This window comes from Cuculus canorus, chromosome 3, assembly GCF_017976375.1.
Source record: "Cuculus canorus isolate bCucCan1 chromosome 3, bCucCan1.pri, whole genome shotgun sequence".
Taxonomy (NCBI): Eukaryota; Metazoa; Chordata; class Aves; order Cuculiformes; family Cuculidae; genus Cuculus; species Cuculus canorus.
Window position 1 is genome coordinate 15,957,659 of NC_071403.1, and position 22,039 is coordinate 15,979,697.

A 22,039-nucleotide genomic window follows, 5' to 3' on the forward strand; every position below is an offset into this window, starting at 1 on the left:
TGACAGAACAACACATATGCTTTTTCATTCTTTCATTTTAATTTTTGGTTTAGAGTTAATGGGATTATTAAAAATACGGTTCATGCTGATAATTTTTATGGCTTTTTTTTTATCAGTTTTCCTCTCATTTTAATTAGTGCAACAGGAAAAGAGCTGACCAGAAACATTTTTATTCTAAGATTTGTCAACAAAAATTTAATTTCATTTCATGCTTCAATACCAAATACAGAGGAGTTAAAAAAAGCACAGGGGACATATGCCTGGGAATAATATCTATACAAAGAAGTCCATTTTGATTCTGTTGCTCATGCTGTATAGTATGACAATGCAATAATGTGGTTAATAAATATTTTACAGCTTATATTTTCATTAATTTCTACAATGCAAAAGATTCCTGAGCTGAAATGTGATTCAGTCTTGAAATGTAATTTTTATTGAAAATTAAATCCTAGAACTCACTTTTCTTTCAAATAGTAAGTTCTGTGGGTCTTTTGTATTGCATATGCAACAGCACACAGTACTGCAGGTATGGGTAACAGTTTGCAATGGAAACATAATATTTCCAGCACAATCATGTGTTTATTTTGACAATTGCTTACTTTGGGCAAAGGAAGAAGGGGATTACACTCAGAAATTACAGGAAAGATATTCTTTCAAGTGATTCAACATGCCATATAGAAACACGTTTATCTAATAATCTTTCTATGGATGTGCTCGTTTTATAGCACTCTTGAAAATTATCTCATTATAAGCTTCCCAGCATGTGCTTTGCCTGTTACAAGCTGTATCCTTTCTGCTCTCAGTGATGTTTGTATTGAGAATGCTCTGCTCTGCTCTGCTCTGCTCTGCTATGCATGGACAAATATATCTGATTATCTCAACATTTCACAGCCGCAGAAGTTTATAACTACATTCCATTTCATGTAATTACAGATGAACACTGTGTTTTCAGAGTGCAGTAGGTTAAACATCTAAGAACCACGTAGTTCCTATTAGCATTAGTTAATTAGCTGCAGAATTCCTTTCTGTTGAAAACATCTTATGGGAATGCCGAAGTTAAATGCAAAGACTTTGGGCGTACTAGAAAGTGTCTTGACTTCAAGTGCATTTATAATTTGCAGGTAGACAGTCTTTGCTATAGATATTTTAAAAGCACCCCCAAAGCCTAGGCCAGCACAGGAAGACTGCTAGACCCGCTAATATCATACCATGAGCTGCTCCTGCAATGCTCCCATCATCTCTCCCCTTGCAAGAACAGGACCACTGATCAAGAGGACCATTCCCTTGTACAGGCAATTGAAACCTTGTAGATAAAACAGAGTTTTCAAATCTTGGTGTCAAATCTCCTTTCTGTTTCCCCTTTGTGCCTTCTGCTACAAGAATCACAGAATCACAGAATCACAGAATCACAAGGTTGGAAAGGACCCATTGGATCATCGAGTCCAACCATTCCTAGCACTCCCTAAACCATGTCCCTAAGCACTTCATCCACCCGTTCCTTAAACACCTCCAGGGAAGGCGACTCGCCCACCTCCCTGGGCAGCCTGTGCCAGTACCCAATGACTCTTACTGTGAAGAATTTTTTTCTGATATCCAACCTGAACCTCCCCTGACGGAGCTTCAGGCCATTCCCTCTTGTCCTGTCCCCTGTCACTTGGGAGAAGAGGCCAGCTCCCTCCTCTCTACAACCTCCTTTCAGGTAGTTGTAGAGAGTAATAAGAAGACAAACAAAGGCAAAAATGGTAAATAATGAAAAAGCATAGGTGGATAGTCATAGTGACCAGAGGGTGTTCATCAGATGTGTTTGAACATGAACAAGGGTAATTTAAGCAAATCTGCATATCTCACATTTAGCTGACTGGAGAGGAGGTTTATAAGCACAGAAGGGGAAAAAATGAGCTTACGATTGGCCAACTATAACACCAGAGGGCCAACACTGATCCAACAATCACAGTCATGAGCTTGGCTAGTCTCTTGGACCTGTCCTGAAGCACCTGTCTGATACCACCTGCAGGCAGTCAGCTCCCAGCTTAATCTCCAGCAGTGACTTTAGTGAGCACACAGCGTACCATTACATTCCCATTAATTGGTCATCACGCTGTTTCTTGGATGTTTTGTTCATTTTGGTTTTGTCTTGTTCAAGTAAGTGCTGTAACGAGAAATTCTGGATATGAGTGATCACTAACAATACATACGAAATGTTGGAAGTGCCACATCAAGAAAAAGCATGAATATACTAACAGTATTTTTGCCTGCTAAAAAAACCTCAATACTACATGGCATGCAGTAATAATAGAATACATTTTGTTCTTGTTTATCTGAACGGACGGCCAGAAATGCACTGAGCTGGGCTGACCAAGATGGAAATAAATCTACTTAAAATCCTGGAATAAAAAAAGTCTTAGAGATTACTCTATAATAACAGGGTGAAATTTGTTCCAATTTGTTATTTTAATTACCTTTACCAGGTTATTCTTTACTGTAAGATAGACTGCCATTGATAATGCCCTATCAAAACCAATTACATCAAATAAGTTTCATTCCCAAATGAAATATATTCAATGAAAATAAGAGTGTAAGAAACAGATTCATACTATTGAGAATTTTTAGAAATTAGTTTTGATCATCATACAACAGAAAAAAAAAAAAGAAGCGGTGTGGAGGAACTATAAAATAAAATAAATTTCTCTTCTTCACAGTCAAAAGCTAAGTTTTAAGGAGCGGGTCCGGATGGCCAGCCCACGAGGTCAAAGTATAAAGAACAGGCAATCTTCAGTTGGAGATCGCCGGTCACCAAGCGCCGACATTGCCACTGAGGGCAGCCCAACCAAAGTCCAGAAGAGCTGGAGCTTCAATGACCGCACCCGCTTCAGACCCTCGCTGCGACTGAAGAGCTCACAGCCCAAACCCGTGGTTGACGGTAGGAGTTTTTCATGCCTCGTTTGCCATTGAGTGCTGCTCCCCGCCTGCTCACGCTCTCACACGCCTGCACTGTGAATGCAACCTGGTTTGGGAAAGCAGAGAGAGTTATCACATTAAGACAGAGACACTAGAAAGTTATAGCATTCTTCAAAAAGCACTCCAACAGGATTTTTTTTTAATAAATCTTGTGTCAGTGGTCCATCAGGAAGAACAGGTGTAAAAGGGGGTCTGTAGGGAAAACTGCAGGTGAACTAAATGCGTGCCTTGAGTTTGGCTGCAGCAGCTCTGCTGTCGTGGCCTCTCTCCTGTTGCTGGTCGCTTCTGCTGCCCAAACCCACTGCCTCTGACTGGTGGGCCATGCACCGTGGCCGGTGCTGCACTGGCTGCGCCTTTGCCAGCCGAGAGCACAGTTTATACAGCACTGGCACTCCCCAGCAGAGGAGCCTGTGGGGACATGTTCTCTTACCTCCACCAGGTAAGACCAGCTGCCACCAAGAGATATACTTGTGGGTGCTTTAAGTTTTACAGGGTTGGATCTGTTTCAGTAAGGCAGATGGCTTTTGCAAAGAAAATCAGCATTATTGCTTTGATGTCTTGCTTTCTAAAGGGTATTTTAGGTGTAGAAAGGACCCCTAATGCATGAAGAATTGGATCTTTGTGAAAATGGCATGCTGACCCCCACAGCAGACAGGAATGTTGTCTTTTATGCATGCTGCCTCCCACGGGAATAGATGTTGCCCTTCTCTGCTCTCCGTTTGCCACCTGTGGTCCTCTCAGGCATTAAACCAGCCACTGTTCATCACTGTAGATGAGGCAAAAGTCCTCATCTACAAATGCTTACCAAAATGGAGACAGTGACTCTCCTAAAGAGGGACCACCAAAGTGGGTGAGAGCAGCCCCTCGAAAGGCAGGAGCTGAGAGCACCAGATGAGCCCGATCCCTGTAGAGATGGGTCCTGCACTGAAAGGGACACTGACACAGCTCGGGGTGTATCGCTGTCCCAGCGGGTTTGAATTTCAGTTCCCCCATTCACATTTTTCCCAACTTATCGATGTTTTGTTCTTTCCTGTGGGACCCTCAGAGATTAAGAGAAACAAAGTGACTGGCTATGGCAGGAGGCAGTGACCCTGACTGTACGGGAAAGGTCCATCATAAATCATTTGATCCAAGTAAAGAGATATAACTGTAAACTCTTTCTGTGATGGCAATCAAGCATGTTACATCCAACAACTGTGGCAAAACTAATTAGTCAGAGTGCCATTTGGTGTCTGCTTCCTTTTTAAGAGGATATATTATCACAGACATGTAGGTTGCAAAATATCCATTGGACTGAAATGCCACATCCCTCAGCTGAGGACATTCTACACAACACATCTCTTCAGGAAAAGCCTGGGTAAATAAACATTTCCTGGAGGGCAAACAAGACAAACCAACAGTGTTTGCTAAGGTCATTGTTCCAATCTAGCTTGTCTCTTGCAGAGACCTCTCAGATGCACAAATCCTGGATTTGGCTGCATTACAGTGAGCTGTTGGGGTGTACCAGCCACCAGGCTGCTATCCAAGTTGCTCACCATTCCTTGCTCTGTTCTAGGGCATGGGGTCTGGCTTGCCGTCCTATGGCAGCTGTGGCACAAGGGCTATGTGATGCCTGCTTGGGTCTCGCACTGACATGGAGCTGGGACAAAGCCACTTGCTCTGCAATGGGAAGTGATAAATGCTCTAGGTACCAGAGTGGGGTTGAAGATACTTCGCCTAAATTTAGGCTTCCTATGTAATCACTTACATAGTGCAAATATCTCCCCAAAACCACGCCAGAAGTGACTTCATAGGTTAAACCCCTGTAACTCGTACTGTGCCTGGAAGTGACCTAAGAAGAGAGTAATTTGTTGAGCATACTCACAGGGTATCAGCAGCTCACTTCTGCCCCAGCCCCACAGCCTGCACCTCACTCAAGCATCTATTTAATTTTTCATCAGCCCATTTGTCACAGAGACATTTCCTCTGCGTGTCCTCTATTTTGTCCTGTATGTATTGTCGTTAATAGCAATGAACTGCATGAGAAGATTGTGTTTCTTCTTATTGTCTCCCTTTCGTGGAAAAGGTGGTATAAACAGCACCTTAGGTACTTCTGCAGATAAAAGATAACAACAATAGAATGTTCATTGTAGTGCATAAACCCTTAAGAATCTTCCTGCTCCTCAGGCAAGCGCAGTCTGTTTCCTTGTCAGAAGTTTCCAGCTGCTAGTCCACCCTTATGAACTGGGGCCAGCAGTTATGACCAGTTTCTCATAGTGGCAGGAGGAACAGCTTCCATTGTCTCCAGCTTTTAGGCGAATGCCAAGTTTCCACTTTGGGATTCCATCCAGCTACTTCTAGGACTGGTAGCATCACAGCAGTGTCCAGTGTGCTTATTGCTGAGACAGCTCCCTGCTACCTTACAGTCAAGGGAGGAAAAGTCACTGCCAACATCAATTTTGTGTGTGTGTGTGTATTACTAGTTTCACAGTTTAATATGCTTTCTGCATTTGACAGCTCAATGGAAAGAATGTATTCAGTTTAGAATATCTTACATTTTTCACTGAATGAAATGTATTTGCAGCATTTTATTAATACTTCTTGATTGTCACATGCTCCAGTTTCCTCCTTGAGGTATTCTCTGTCCAAAGGATTAATTATGTTGGTGTGTTAATCTTCCAACCAAACTAGAAGCTACCCCTTTCAGGTGACTTTTGCAACAGACCCTTTGGACAGAGACAACTGGGTACCCAGTACAGTGCAAAACTTTATATCAGTGAACTAGTGAAAAAATAATAACCTCCCATTATGAAATTCCCCTTCTAAAAGAAAAGACATTCTTATTTGTTTGATTTTTCTTTCCCCACATGGGATCTGTGGTTGTAAGTGATCTTCCATTAGCACAGGCAGAGAAGGAACTACCACACTGTGAAGGTGAGGTGCACTGAGCTCTGTTTAAAAATAAACAAAATAGGTAGAGGATTCAGACAGGAAGAGACATTGTTAGTGCGTGAGAATGAGTTAAGTCGGTGTAGCAACTCTGCAGGACTGACTGAGTTCTGATAAAGGATGTAGTTGGAATCTGCGCTAAAATGATCAGGAAGAGACTGTTGGAGAAACTAAACATTAGCAACTAGAAACTGTTCGGTAAAAGTAAGTTTCTAATCCAGACAGGAGCTTTTGAAGACAGCTAAGAGGCTAACAACTGAAAACTTAGTAGCCTTCCTACCCTAGGCTATCCAGTAAAAAAAGCTTATTAATGCTCCCCTGCTTCATATTAAAACCACAGAAGGAGGGTTCCTGGGAGCAAGCAGAACACTTAAGCTGGCCAAAGGTATCTCCAAAAACGATTTCAGCATAGCAGGCTTAGAACAATATGACCAAAACTGTTGCACAAATGGCTTTATTTATGGGTAGCAACAGTCCTCTGAAACTGCCTATAAACCATTTATTGCTATTGCCAAAGTGGGGCCTGGCAACAGCAGCAATTACTTCAGCTACATATGTGCATTTGCAAATGGAATTCAAACGTGAGTGAGCTTTGATGGCTGGAGAGAGCCTTGGTAGCATGGCTGCAGATGCCCTCTAGAGCATTTAACAACAGCGCAGGGGAGCAAAGCTGAAAAACAAGACTTATGTAATCTGATTTTAAATACATGCCCACTTTCTGGTGACACCCGGCTCACAACTGCCAGAACTCTTGCTGAAGAGGAGGCTCAGCACAAATCAACAAAAGTGCCAGGAGGGTGTATTTCCAATACCTGTTACCACTTTAAAAGAGAATCATGAGGAGCAAGCAGATCAAAGGGAAACCTTCACTACTCAAGAATGGTAAATAGTGAAATTTTACAAAGCACTCAGTTAGAAGGATAAAATAATTGTACAGGGTTGTGGAAGAGCCTTCCCCAAAGGGATTCCTTGTCACATGGGTGAAGTTCTTGCCTGACCTCAGAGCCACACACAGCCACCACCATACCCGTACACCAAGCAAGCCAGGAGCCACCTCCACCCCCGAGGCCTATTCATGCAGTACAGCTTATGTCCTGCACCAAAACCAGGGCAAACACAGCCCAGGTGCCCAAGGGGAACAGCCTCTGACACCTGAGTACACCCAATGGCAGCAGCCTAACCTATGCCAGAATCTGTGCAAGCAATAGAATAGTACAAGTGGCCTCATGCTGTTGCTTGGATGCTATACCCATGCCTCGTTGTATTTAGCATAGACCCAGCCATGGAGACTCATTTCACAAAATATCCCCTCTCCTTTTTCCTGAGGAAGACAACCTTTTCCACTCAAGTCATGCTGCAGTCTTGCACAGCCACAGCTGAAGAAGTGGATGGATATTATGTTGTGCAAGCAATTCTCTGTAAGGGAACAAAAATGTCCTATTATACTTGTTTTCTTCCATCCCGTGCTTCTAAGCCTCTGCATGAGTTATTGTGCCTTTACTGTAACCTAGAGACATTGTGTGGCTTTTTGAATAAAACATCAAAAGCGTTCAGCACTGGAGATAGGACAAACATATTTCATTTGATTAATTAAAAAGAACTCTCTAAGGAAATATTTGATTTCTTACACCGTCCCTGAACATTATACGCTCACATGACCTCTAGCCTTTCATTCCCTAAAGAGCACTTGCACAAAATCCTCAGGGTAGAGTATGTTATAATAACCATGGAAAGAATGCAATTGTGCTTTTCAGCCCCCATGTCCTCAGTTAGTACCATGTAATTTATGTGTTGCAAAAATGACAGGTTTTCCTTTCAGTAGCACAAACATCTTGACCTTGTATAATGTTCACTTGATGTGGCAAAGGTCCTCAGTTTGGTTCCTTTTACATCTTGTTTAGCTTAAATTTGCTAATTCAAAATGAAGCTGCAGGATATCGAAAGAAAGATGCTCGATTTGTGTAAACAAACCCCTTATGATGAAACTCAGTGACATTTTATTAGCAATATATCAATTTGTTCTTGACAAGAGATTTATTTTCTTGTGATTGTTTTACTTGATGATAGAGCTCTCATTTATTACTGTTGTCACTGCAATTAATTAGGAAGATCTTATAAAAATAATCTGGTGTTCTGATCTAAGCTCTGAGTCATTTTTTTCATTTTGTGTAAATAAGTACAGGTTGTTAGTTTTGAGGCATTATTTTAGTTTATTCCAGCTAAGGTCCTGGCCATATGAGTCCATAATTTAGTCTCTCTCTTTATGATAGGTCTTGAGGAGGCTGCTGTGCACTGTTGCTCACTGAACTGAGCGCTTACTCAGTGGTCACAGATGAATGATTAACAATCTCAGCTCTGTGAGAGACAGCAGCAGCCCACCACACAGAAATATGATGTGCATGGATTTCAGATAACCTCATATGCAGTGAAGAGTAAACAAATGAGTTAAGAAGTCATTGTGAGAGGACACTCATAAAACTTCCCAACTACCATGTAACTCACTTGCACCAAATATGAAACATTTGAGGAATGTTTTCATTTTTATATAATGGTGTTGGGAAAATCCTTCATGGTTTTCTAAAATACAGGACTCTCCTGTGGCTACCTGAATCTAAAGTTGCAGTCCTCTCCTTTTGCTCACTGCCACCACCTCCTTCAAACAATAGGACCTAGAAGTCTCCCAGGGCTCAGTACCTTTGTGGACCTTATGGAATAACAAACATGATATCAATTAATGTGTGCTAGAGGGTCTTCCAGGGAGACGGTCAATTAGGCATATTTAGCTTGTTAGTCCACAGTTCTGGAAATTGTCACGTATATCTGCAATTTATTTTACAGTTTTAACTTCTTGTTTGCAATGTATATAAAATACAGAGATATGTATCTAAAGATACACTAAAATCATGTTTATAGAGTCATCTAGCATTTCTTTCTTATCCTTCTCACGTGGCCATCTAAACTTTCTGGCTAAAGTGCTACTATTTATAATAAGCGAAGCCATCTTAACTGCACAATTATTGTGCATATAATGAATTTTTTTTTTAGAAAGGCTCCTAGTCCTCCATATCATCACTCAAAATGAAAAGGACTCCTTTTTAATTAAGTAGTAGGAACTGTTCCATGAAATATTGCCAGTGCAGAAAATTTTTGAGAAGTTAAATAATAACTAAAGATAATTGAGAGTTGTTAGAAAGGAATGCTAGAATTTTAGATATTTGGAACCTGCCTGCATTATATGATAACTGATATAAATTAGGTTTCTGACCTTAAAAAATTGCACTTACTTAGAAGTGAGTCTAGGTAATTATATCCAGAATATATAAAAAACCTTCCAACAATCCTGTCATCCACTTTGGCCAAATCTGAGCTTTTTTAGAAATGCTTTCATATATGAAATGCTTTCATATATAAAATGTTGATAGGGATATTCTTCTGCTTCATACTGCACTGCAGCTACCAAATTCCCATTCTGGTGTCCTCTTCCCCATCTGGGAAGTTTTGACTGTTTCAGGAGAAAGACGAGGGCGAAAGTAATGGGCCACACATCTAGCACTACTGCATCCCTCACAGGTACTTTCCACGGGGTAGGGGTTCAGGTCATGCAGAAGGGAAAGGAAATTCCTACAAGCTCATGCAGAAGCACTCCTCCTTCCAGGAGGCACCAGTTTTCTTCCTTTCTGGAGAAACTGCTTTTCCAACATGAAAATAGCAGCCATTTCCTAAAAACTCCCTGTAAATAATGTTTTGAAATGTTGTAATCCCTATTCCCTCCTTCTTAATTTTGCCACTTGAATACTATTGTGTACCACCAGGGATTTTTGGTGACTTTTCCTAGACAAATACCAAGCACCTAACGTGAAGAGTACATTATGGAAGTTTACTTCTCTTGCCTCCTTCTTGCCGTTATGATGGGAAGAAAGTATTTTCTTCTTTTTTATTCAGAGATCAAGGAGATAAATACATGATTCACTCCCTTGGGCTTCCTTTTTCTGGCCTCTGCTCTGGAGAGCATGTAAACATAGGCTGCTGCCTTTCTGTCTTCAAGGGTGCTTTGGGCATTCTTATCATTAAGAATGCGATTAAGTTCCATCCCTACTGACGCTGCTTTTTTCAGTTATTTTTCCTATGGAACTTAGCAAGCAATAATGGTAAAATTATTTATGTGAACTCTTTAGTGAAAGAGAGTTAGTTTGTTGATGGTTTAAAGTAAGGGAAAATTTGAAAGAAAATCATTTCTAGGGGTGATGAAGGGAATTTGTATTCATGGTTCAACAAACAGGAAAGTAAAGAGAGCTTGTAAAGAGGCGAGAAGTTTCATGAAACAAATTTAAACAACGGCATTAGGCTGAGACACATTTTATTTTTATAAAGGGAAATTGCATGAATTGTATAAAATATGAAGAAGTTTGTACTTGGAATAATTTTTGGGGGAAAAATATTACTGAGATTTTGTGTAACATTCCGTGCATTATGGCATTTGTGGAAACACTATAAAATACGTGCAGGATATCTCAGTTTTTTAGAGAATACGGGCTGAATCCCTAATTCTCCACAGCAAATGCTCAGGGTGAAAAAGATACTTCAAAGCTTGTGTAAAGCTGAGTGAAATGCACCTCCCTTGTGGACAACTTAGGCATTATCTACAGCAGCATAACACAGGCTCTACACCACTTCTGAAAGAACAGAATAATTAAGAGTATTAAGCTGCCAGCACTGCATCTTGAACAAGAGGGATCACCTGAACTCAGTAGCCATTTAACAGTAAGGCAGTTAGAAGTTTAATGCTGAAGCAGCTTCCTGGGCAACCCTCCTGCAGCAAAGCTATGCATCTGTGCCTTCCACAGGGCTGCACACCATGTGATGGGACACTCTGTCCTCCAAAACTTTGAATTTAAGTCTAACTTTACTTGCCTAGAAATTACATGCACTGTATTACCCACTCATTTTCTTTCTGGCTCTTCATACAGAGAATGAGTTTGGAGATGTTGGGGTGCCCTGCACTGCTGCCCTGCGCAGCCAGAGCAGCTCTGCGATTGGATGGAACTGCCGAACAGAATGCAGAGCAGGCTGTGGAGCTGCATCATGGGTTGCTTGATTTTCAATTCCCAAGTTGAACTCTGGATTTTGAATGATGGTTATAACCTATGATGTGCCATAACTGAGTATCTGTGAAAATCAGGCCACCATCCATTTTTTTACCTTGAAATAATAAGGCATAATGAAAATTCAGTCAGACTTTTTTCCAAATCGTTCCTTTTATTGTCAAATTGACACAACACTCTGCTGTATCATGAATAATTGAGGGTCATATGCAGACTATCAAGTTCAGGAACCTATTTAGGTTTTGCCATGTCCATAAGGTAGGTACTCAGCCTCAGCAGAATTATTTACATCACCCACATGAGGAACCCTAACTACCTCCTACACAGACACAGTAGGATCTAAGATCTTCTGATGGCTTCCAAAAAACACGTCAAAGAGTCTATGTTGGGATCACCAGACCGATCACTGTTAGGAGCACTTCCACAGGACTATTCATGGTTTTGGCACATACACTTACAAATGCTGGCTTGTCGTTGCCAGCTTATGATGGTTCCTAGAAAACAAATTTAAAAGTACAATATCTTTTTGATTCTGTTCAATAGGCACTTCATTACTTGAATGTTACTGACATTGAAAGCGTGGAGCTATGAGGGTGATCAGAGTAGTGTCACAATTTTCCCAACACCAAAGAATGTTATTAAACAACAGAAAACACTTCTAAGAAAGGGCAAATGATATTCACAGGAATAATAAATCAAGCCTTACGCATAACTTTTCCACAGAGCCATATGAAATGCAGTTCCAAAAGTGTAAATTTTCTGTTGGTGACATATAATGTTTCAGAACAGTGTAATTTTTAGCCCATTCCTTTGACATGATCATAAATGGCTGGAGTTTGCGTGAAGAATGCTTAAATGCAACGACAAGCAGGGTAATATGAAGATTATTTTAATGCCTCTTTTGTATTTCTTGGCAATTGCTTATTTGCTGTATGATTGAATCAAAGACTGTTCTTAAGGAAGAGAGAGGAAGAAATTAAAAAATGGCAAAGACGAGACTTTAGCCCAAAGTAAATAATGTCAAAGATCACAAGATAATGGTGGATGCCTCATCAGTTGTGAAAGAAATACTTTCCAGATTGACGTTTACGATCAAAACATATTCCAAATTGTTAAGATGCCGGTATGAGAAAAGATTAATGGTTTCTGGATTGTCTTCTTAAGGAGACTTGCAGTGGTATGTATACATCTTTATTGGGAGACACTTTGGCCACCACCGAGACTGGATTTGTGAGCTGCTCAGGCAACAGTCTCGCAAGGCCTGTTTAGCTGGTGGCAGAGGCTCTAGAGAGAAAGAAGGAGCAGTGCTAGCCCTACGAAGACCTGGTAGAGCAGCCAAGTTCATGCAGAGCAGCTGCTGCCTAAGGTTCCTTGTAGAGCATGCCTGGACCACGTGCAGCCGTCCCAATGAAGAGCAGGAGATGTATGTGAGGACTACAGGGAAGAACGAAGAAGGAGATGTGTGCCGGGCTAGGCATGAGCCAGCACCAGAGGGTCTACCTGATCCATTAAGAATGGGGAGGGCTTTCTCTGTAAAGAGGCAGCAGTGTGGGGAGCGCGTCAGAGGCCGTAGCTTAACCCTGTCTGGGAACTGGCAGGGATTTAACAGCAGGAGCTGCTGAAGCAGCCAAACTGGCCCCAACACAGCCCTGACCTCAAGGGTGAACTCGAGAGGGACAGAAGTGATACAAGTACATCTCACCTCATAACTATGTCTCACATAACATGAGCTTTTACTGGAAAAATTCATCAGAATGTGAACTTCGATTTCAGTGGGTTTTTGAGCTGGAATTTGTTTTTTTCCGACTTGTTACTCTGCATTTCCCAAACTTTTTTCCCAAGTCTGTTCAGTATTATAAAGAAACATGAATGTTTCCCATACAAATCAAACAAGGTTTATAGCTTTTCACAAGTTTTATTGACATGTGGTACCAAGTGCCTGCCATAATGAAGGAACCTCATGTCAGTGGGAATATCACAAAGAAAAAAAAAGGAGGTGATTTATTAGGAGCGGCATCTCTTCTTAAAGCTAGCTTAAATTTGGAAGAGTTTTCCAGCATCTCTGTAAAGATTTTGCTGATTCTTGTTTCCACATGTGAGCAACATGGAATACAATAATTGCACCACACTGTTCTCAAAATTATTCTGCAAGGACATACTGTGTTAAGGAAGCCCTTTTATTCATGATACTGTACAGGGCAAAGGACTCAAGAACTCTATCGAGTCAGAGAGCCCTCTAGAAACATGTTTGTTATAAACTTTCAAGCTGGAGTCTCCTGTTTCACTGGGGTTACATGGCTGTAGATCCTGTGACCTTAGCAGAATTATTCCTAATTTACACTGACATAACTGAGTAGATTCTAACCTTAGAGAGCCACTGGCAAAACCAATAGCATAAAAAGCTCTGAGTTTAGTGTGGTACCTAGAAATGAGCTGGGAGATTTCAGAAGTAACCAGAGAGTTTGATCAGACATGACACCTGGAAGGTCAATGTTGTGAAATACTTAGCATCTTCAGAAATAGAGCTTTAGGTAGTTCATATACCTATCAAACTAATTACATATTTTATTTTAGCTAATTACATTTTTGGGTAGGGATCCAAATCTTAGTTAAATAGGATAGGTGGAGAGACATCTCTATTTTATCTATAAGATAAGCCAAGTCAGTAGCAAAGCTTGTGGATGGGGGATTTCAAAGTTTGTAAGAAAATTTCACTTTTACATTGAAATTTTTTTAAGGTGGCTTTTAATTGTTTCCTTGAATTGTGTTCTTGAAGACATTACTGACTTGGCTATAAACCATCTTTCTTTCTATATAAAGTTGATCTGTCAAAGATAAAACCTCCTGCTCTTCAAATCTACAGCAGATGTTCCTCATGCATGTTCTAGTTCAGCAACAGTCAAAAAAGAAAATATATTCTTGAGAATAATAAACTAGCCAGAGTCGTCAAAATAAATCATTATGGGCAAATATCAAATCTGTGAAGACAACAATGCAGCAATACCAGTTCCTGAAGATGCAGCCTAGTACCATATTGTTTATTCTAAAATAGCATTCCTATTTTATTTAAGAGGTGCCATGAAATTTCAAGGCACTTCTGAATGACAAAGAATATCCTTTAATTTACAGTCTTTGTGGAAAATTAACTTGAAAAAAAACGTCCTGCAATCATTTGTGTCTTATTGTTCTTCAAATTTGCTTATAACAGAAGCCCCTGAAATGATTTACTTGCAGTGTTTCTGGATGAATAAAAGCTTATGTTTTAAACAGCAGCATGAATGTAGGTAGGGGCAATATGACTGGGAAGAAATCTCCTCCATTATTAAGGATAATTGAATCCCATCCATTTTTCTCTGTTTCATATGTCACTATTTGATTTTACACTCTCTTGTTTCTGAATCCGAGACACTTACATGTTGAAATACATCAACCTATTTGCTTGAAGTTGATGCAGGTGAAGAGAGAGGGTTTGGGAGGAAAAACCATCTACTCTCAAGACAAATTTCCTGTATTTCATGTGCCTTTGAGACATATACAACCTGGGGGCATTCACTGACCTTGCCCTCCTTACTCTGTTCCCACTCCAGTGCGTTTTAGTTTGTTGAACTTCTTTGTCATGCATCAGTCCCTGTTTTCTTGTGTGTTGAGGTACACTGGGCACTTCCATGATTTCTAGTTAGTTCTGAAATGGTAATTCTGCAGAGGCAGTGTTAGAAAAGTGTAGAGGATACATTTTTTTCATGCAAATAAATACAGTAACTTGGCTTAACCTCCTGTTGCAGAGGAAGGTTGCAAAATAGCTGAGGTTTAAGGTGGCAATGGGTTCCATACTGGATATCATTCTCAATTTCTGACAAAAAGGTACCTCATTTATTTTCACCAGTAATAAAATGTTGGATCATTCCGCAGCCTCCTTAGTAAATGAAATGGATCTTCTCCTTTGCCTTCCATGTCAGGTAGTGGTAGAAAAATAACCTTTTAATATAACTTCAGCATCTTTTGATTCTGCCTTTACATCTGTTAGCTCACTGCTTTCCCTTAAGACAGTGTGATGAAAAACAGTGAGACATAAGTAATAGACCTACTGGTACTAAGCTATTAATTTGTTTGAAAAAATAGCAGGGTTTTCTTCCTTTCTAACTTCTGCTGTTTACAGCAGGGACTACCAAGGCCTTTTATGACACAAGCAGAGACACAGACAACTGCATTGTATAGTTTGTAAACTGATGAAGCTCTGTCTTATTTGATTTGTAGTCTTTATTTTTCCAGAACCACTGTGCAGGGTTAGAAAACACTAAGCAGGAGATTTTTAAATGTGTCTTGTTTAGTCTGCTCTTGTATTTTGCAGCTGACACCAGTCTTGGAACAGATGATGTTTATGATGATAAAGGGTGCCAGTGTGATGTGTCAGTAGAAGATCTCACCCCTGCTCTTAAAACTGTCATCAGAGCAATCAGGTGAGTAAAAAATACGGAATGAATAAATATCTGAGATTTCTTTAATTAACATACTAATTAGCTGTATGTCAATTAATAAACTGGTAGGTAGTTGAACTTATTACCTGGCTATGTTTGTTACATAACTAATGCTAATATAGTTTATTTATGCTTCCTTTTCATCAGTGTTTTACTTATAAGTCAAATATTTAATCTGTTCTGTTTCCAGCTTTTCAATGTCAAAAAAATTATTGGACTCAGAAGAAAAAGAGAGTAATGAGTGCTGGTTCCCACTATATTTTCTGTAATCCAAAATACTGTAATCCAGTTTTATGTAGTCTTACTGAATGTGTATCACCTTGCCTGAAAAAGTTATTTCCTTTAAAAGTTTAGGGTTTTATTGCATTTCCATATTCCTGAAACTGTCATGTGACTTTTATTACAACTTTCTTCTGGTAACAGCAGAATAATTACATTCCTTCAATTGTGCAAAATCTTGGCTGCCACTAAATATAACCCCCCATAATTTAAAACTAACAGTCTCCTTATTTTCCAAGAAAGTAGCAAACTACACTGAAACTTATAAAATTACTTGTATTGAAAGCCTAAACTTAGCATTAACCCTCCTGAGACTGCCAAGGCTCTTCATCTTGCTGAATATTTTGAAGTGCAAATCCTGACAGGCAAAATCCCCACCATAAAGAGCAAATTACCGAGCAAGGAGAGCTCAGGCATTCCCTCTCTGCTAACAGCAAACCCAAGGTTATTGCTGAGGGTCACTCAGCTCTGCATCGCGATCACATCAGCAGCCAGCACGTCTCACAGGCAGGCAGCAGCCACAGTGGTTTTCTGCAAAACTCTACAAGAGACAATGTTTTCCTGCAAGGAGACTCTCGCATGAGTTTTCTCAGCACCATGGGAAGGAAGAATTTAAGCTCTTTATCAAATAATTTCATGAAGTGATAACCCAGGGGCTACTTGTATTTCCTTCCTCTTTTTCCACTGATTGCCAATGAAGACAGATAACGAGCAAGTCTGTTTCTAGTACTTTTCTGCTAGCACAGACAGCTTGTCAGATCACTTGCAGACATCTGTTCCAACCATTTTTCCAACCGGCTTGGAAATGACCTCATGGGACGTGTCAGATACCAGGTCCGTGTCCACCGCCACTGCAACTGGCAACTCAAATGTCACCGCTGAGCAGCGTCCCTTGCCAACACAGTTTCAGCAGGTGACTGAAATCTGTCTACACAGTGGACACCCACCTACAAAGCAGACCGACTCTTTCAAAAGGAAAATGCTCAAATTAGGAACAATCAGCATAATTTGGTGGCTCTGGTGCCAAAGATCTTTGTCTGTGTTGTTGCATTTCAAACAGACTGGTTGACACTTGGCTACAAGTGCAGCTTCCCACTGTATCGGCAAGTCATGCCGGTGGTCATCTCATTCCTAATACTGACCAAATTCTTTAAGATCCTCTTAACATTTTACTACTAAATTCATAGGCACCGCTGGATCGTTCAGTGCATCACCTACATCTTTGCTTGATTTTCTCGGTAATTATTAGCTCAAATGCAAAGTCCCGAAATGCGAAGGATCTCATTGGCAATCTTTCTGCACAGTGTTACCCACAGAAATGTTCTGATAAGAACAAAGATGCAACAATCCGTTTGTTTCAGATATGCACTATTTAGCGGATAAGAGTCAACTTTTTAGACTATCTCCAACTTTTTCTCTGTGCACTTGGCTAATCAAAGAACAACTCATTTCACCACTGAGGTTGAGAATAAGAATTCTGCATCTCCGCTTGCTATCAATTAGCCACAAATCTCTCCCACCTCTCCCTGCAAATGTTAGTGTTTCAATAGATTACAAGCAGCTCATACATCTTGCTTCAGAAACGTACCTTTGTTTGAGATCTGTAATGCAGTAATGCACAATGATCTTCAGACTTTCATTAAATGCTATACCTTAATCTCTCAAAATCAAGAGACTGATAATTCAGTTCATCAGGTAGCTGATACTCCTCTTTCTGATTATTCAGAGTATCTGTTACCCGGCTACACCGGGATCTATGCAAACATCTGAAGAAGGATCTGAGACACTATGTAGTAACTGTAGAATTTCAAGATGATAACATCTGCCTATATGGAAACTTTGTGCCTCATTTTGAAGTTTGTTTTTAGCAACAGCTTTGAATTGCAAAGGCAGTGGGGGAGGGTGGAGGCTGGTTTTCTTTTCATGCTGGTATACAGGAGCAGATGAAGACAGAAGCTACTTGAATAGCTTCATGAGACACTTTCAAAAGACCTTAAATGTAAGCATACACAGCTGAATCCATTCTGGCTACATCACCTTGAAAAACTACAATAAAGAAGAGTATTTTTTCCTGCTCAGATCTGGGTACAAATTGTTTTACAATGATACAAATGGTCCTTTTGTTTTGGAGAGAAAATGAAATTGGTAAAATTAATTCATGCCTGTGGGTTTACAGAGGTAGAGCCTCTCTCAGTTTTGGAATTAGAAAGAACTAACCTGTTTTTCTGTCAAAGGAGCCTAGGATATTCTGGTTACTCTCAGGTTAAGCAGCTTTGGAATACCAAAACACAAAAACTGGGTTAGTTATCATCTTTTATTTTGGCTATTTCCAAGTGCACTGCTCCAGTTTTTGACCTTGCTTATTTACATCTTTCCCAGGGCTACCTCGTTCTTCCAAACAACTTTTTGATTTTAAACAAACACACCCAAATTTTCATTTTGAAATAGTCAGAACAAGAGGTGGAGAAAATAGTTCTTTCCTGAAAACCACTTCCATTTCTTAACACATTGTCCCTTTCCCAAAATAGAACTCCCAATCAGTCCTACTGAAGACCCACTGGGCAGAGCTGTCTGGTAACATGTCAAGCTGTCACCCTCCCCTCAAAGCCCCTCAAGCTGAGTCTTTCACAGCCAAGGGCTGTGCTGCCCCCTCCACCTCCCTTACTACAAAGTCTCCATTAGGAAAGACCGACTGAGGCAGTGAAGAAAGTAAGGAAAACTCTTCAATGCATTTGCACAATACTGAAGTAGGGAACAGATGGGTAGCTTGCTGCAATGTGGCATGCTCCATAGCATGCTTTGGGCCAAGACAGGGTCAGTCCTGCTCCTCCGCAGCCTCCGGCTGGGATCAGAGCAGTGCACAAAGAAATTCTTGCTAGCGGTACACAGAGCCTTTTGTGCCAGCAGGTTTTTGTAGCACTACTCAACAAGCGCTAGTCTTGTTGTGAACAAAAAGCCATTAATATCCTGCAGTGTTCCTGGAAACTAACAAAAAACATTGCATTTACCAGCACTGTTAGTTGACAATGATGAATGTATATAAAAGAGACTGAAAAGAAGATGAAGATACCTTGTTTCTATATATTGCAATATCTCTGATCATTTTTCATAGCAAGAGACACTAAATTCTGTAATACTCTTCACAATGGAAATGATGAAATTATTTTACTATTTATGGAATACAAAATTAGATTTGAGAAGCATAAATAAAATGCAATAGGAAATAACTGCAAAGGCAGGAAGATGAACTTGCTGACCTAAGAGGTCTTTTCTTTCTTTAATTCTAGTGATTGCATAGATATGTTTTCATTTGTTGTTAATAAGAAATAATAAATGTCACTAAATGTAATGAAATTTGAGAATTCTCGAGCTGATAAGGCATATAGTTGAATGGTCATACATATTTAATAGCCAAAGAGGGAAAATATAATATACCATTTACGTTCATTCTTTGAAATTTTTCTGCCACACCTTTAAAATGTATTTTTAGCAACCATTATGAATTTGTCCAATGATGGCATTTCAGAATCCTCAGTTTCTTGTAAACCCAAACACATTATCTATTTTCTGTGCAGGTGGTCTTCAGAGTCTAGGCAAGGCTCTTAGATGTGTCTTTGGCTACAACAGAACTGTGCTTAAGAGAAAACAATGTCTCTGTCTCCTAAGTGGTAGGTTAGGTCAAGACCCAAGAAAGGAGGCAACTCATCCCACATGTAGAACTATCTCTCAACCACCTTTGTCTGTTGCCCTCTCTATATTGGATGCTGACCTCTTCTGCACATTGCGGTTTACCAGGAAGAAAGGTTATTTGGCATGTTAAAGGTAGAGAGATGGAGGAACCAGCACAACCTGAGCTGTGTGCATCTGCTTTCCTGGTGTAGTAAGCAAGCAAACAACTTGTGGGCATCTCATCTAGCTATGGGCAAAACAATTTACCTGCCTTTTTATCCTTCAGGCAGGAACCACGTGTAAATTTACCTGAATCCCAGTAGGACAAAGCTCTGCTTCCTAAGATAGTGACAAGACAGACAAGGTTTAAAAAAATGACATGAATACAACAATGCTGTAGAAAGGATTAGAGATGTTCTGACTCAGTACCAGTCTCAGTAAAGTGCACTAGTGACAAGCAGAAAGGTTTTCAGTACTGGAAGGGGCAACATGAATGGAAAATAAAATACAACAAATGCCAGGAAATATACACACCCTGCAGGTTCAAAAACCACCGTAATTCTAGATCAGTGCTCATCTGGCATTTGACAACAGCTAAATAAAATGCATGCTGGTTTTGGTCACTAAGGGTCAATAAGACAAAAGTTGGTACTGGACCTATAACTTTCCACAAATTACCAAGACCTGTATAGATTAGCGATACCTGTGGTTTAGACATTAACCATAGACAAAATATGCTGATATATCGTTCTAACTGAACACAAAAGACTTTTTTCTGCTCTCCCCTGGGTGTATTATTGAAATAGGGTACTTTAGTGATTTAAAATACAAATAATCTTTATAAAAAAAAAATCATGAGGACTACACGCTTTGTTCTTTTGAGTTAATTCTTGCTGCTTGGTCAGTACCAGCGGCAGAGTCTTGCCAGCGGTGACTCGAGCTAGTTTATGATGAGTCTTGTTTGCCCCCTTGTGGTATAGCCAGAAAAGACGGACCCAACTGTAGTCTGTTTGCTATTTTCCTCCTTTTGTGTTTAGGGCTGGTGCTTCAGATACTTGTGGTATGAATCACCTTGAGCTCACTCCCCCTTTTTCGTATGGGTAGGTTATGCACCTGTGCCCGCAAAACCGAACCCTTCATTTTTATCCCAGAAGAATACGCCAGAATAGGCAATTTTTTATTCTAGAAGCACAAATGAAGGAGGCTCAAAGGGTTTTTTTGTTCACTATTTTCAATATGCTCAATGTAGTTGTAATAATAGTAAATAATTTTGGATAAATAACTATATTTAATAACTGCAAAGCAGTTGCTAGGCTCCATCAATGCAAGAATTCAGGGGTTTTGTTTCTTAATTAACTTGTGGTCTTTTAAAACTCCACTCTTTTATAACCATTCTTTTTTTTTTTCACAGTTTTTGTAAAATTATATATATTTAAGCAATATGGATCTGTTCCAAACCCTGCTGAAGTTAATTAAGATGGTGACACAGAGCTAATACCTAAACGAGAAATAGTACAGTTGAACATCATTCATATAGCTGTGATGCTTTTCATCCTGTTTGACTTCTGAACATTATGAACAAACTGCCTTGGTAACAAAAAAAAAACTATAATAAAACTGCAAAGCAGAAATTAAGACTTTTGTGCATGTTGATTAAAAGCTTCTATGGCTGTTATTAAAAATTAGTCTTCTGTCTTTTCTCTTGTAAAATCACCCAGTTGTGGTAAGTTCAGTTGTCTTCAATTATGCCAGTAATCCTTTCGCTCAGCTTTTCTAAGCGAGTTTCATGTTTTTACCTTATCAAGAATGTGAAGTAAAAAAATTGTGACCTTCAAACAGAGAGAATAATAACAAAAAAAAATTATACTTTCTTGTATGTCAGCTACATCCTTTATTCTTTGTAACCTGAATAAAGAACTAGATTCCACAAGATTGTCTGTGCTGCTATTAAGAACAGAATATCTTGGCATCATTTGACAGCTAAAAGCGAAAAAAAAATCTGCATCCCAGCTTCAGAGGCCTTCAGGTTACAAAAGACGCCGAAAGCCATCAGCCTGTGGAACTGGTTGGCAACGTAAAAGAGGAAAGTGCACCATCTGACATGTTTAAAACTGCATGGAGATCAGTCCTGAACTGTCAGGGTGATGCACTACTCCTAACAGGCCTTTTCCATTTTTAATTTCTATAATCAGAATCATACTTCAAGCTGTACACCGGTGACAAGAAACCTCATTTTTAAAAGGAAATATTAGCAACCTAAGCGCTGTGGGAGAAGGCTGACATTATTTGGAAGAACATTTATGTATAGTACAGGAAACAGTAGAGGATCAATATATATATTTAATCTGACTCTACATATCTATTATCATAACGTCTATACTAACTATAATAAGTATGGAATTTCTAAATTCCACTAAAACACCACTAACCTATTTTTGTCACGGAGTGAGAGCCATGTTTTGGGTTTTATTATTATTCATTGTCTTACAGCTGCCATAGACATATGGAGGGAATACATTAACATGAAATACTGGGATTTGGCATAGGATGCCAATTTATTGTCTCTGCATTTTTCATTTCAATAGATAGTAAACATCAGCAGTTTAGCCCTAATTGGGATTTGTAAGC

At 39.8% G+C, this 22,039-nt stretch overlaps 1 protein-coding gene across 4 annotated transcripts in view; it reads left to right on the plus strand.

Annotated features, from left to right (window-relative positions):
• Positions 1 to 22,039, plus strand: part of KCNQ5 (potassium voltage-gated channel subfamily Q member 5) — a 284,294-nt gene that overhangs the window by 254,149 nt on the left and 8,106 nt on the right. For all 4 annotated transcript variants that reach the window (XM_054062689.1, XM_054062691.1, XM_054062688.1 and 1 more), the window contains 2 exons: positions 2,700 to 2,920; positions 15,337 to 15,445. In XM_054062689.1, the coding sequence (XP_053918664.1) occupies positions 2,700 to 2,920; positions 15,337 to 15,445 (330 nt within the window). The remainder of the gene's footprint in view (positions 1 to 2,699; positions 2,921 to 15,336; positions 15,446 to 22,039) is intronic.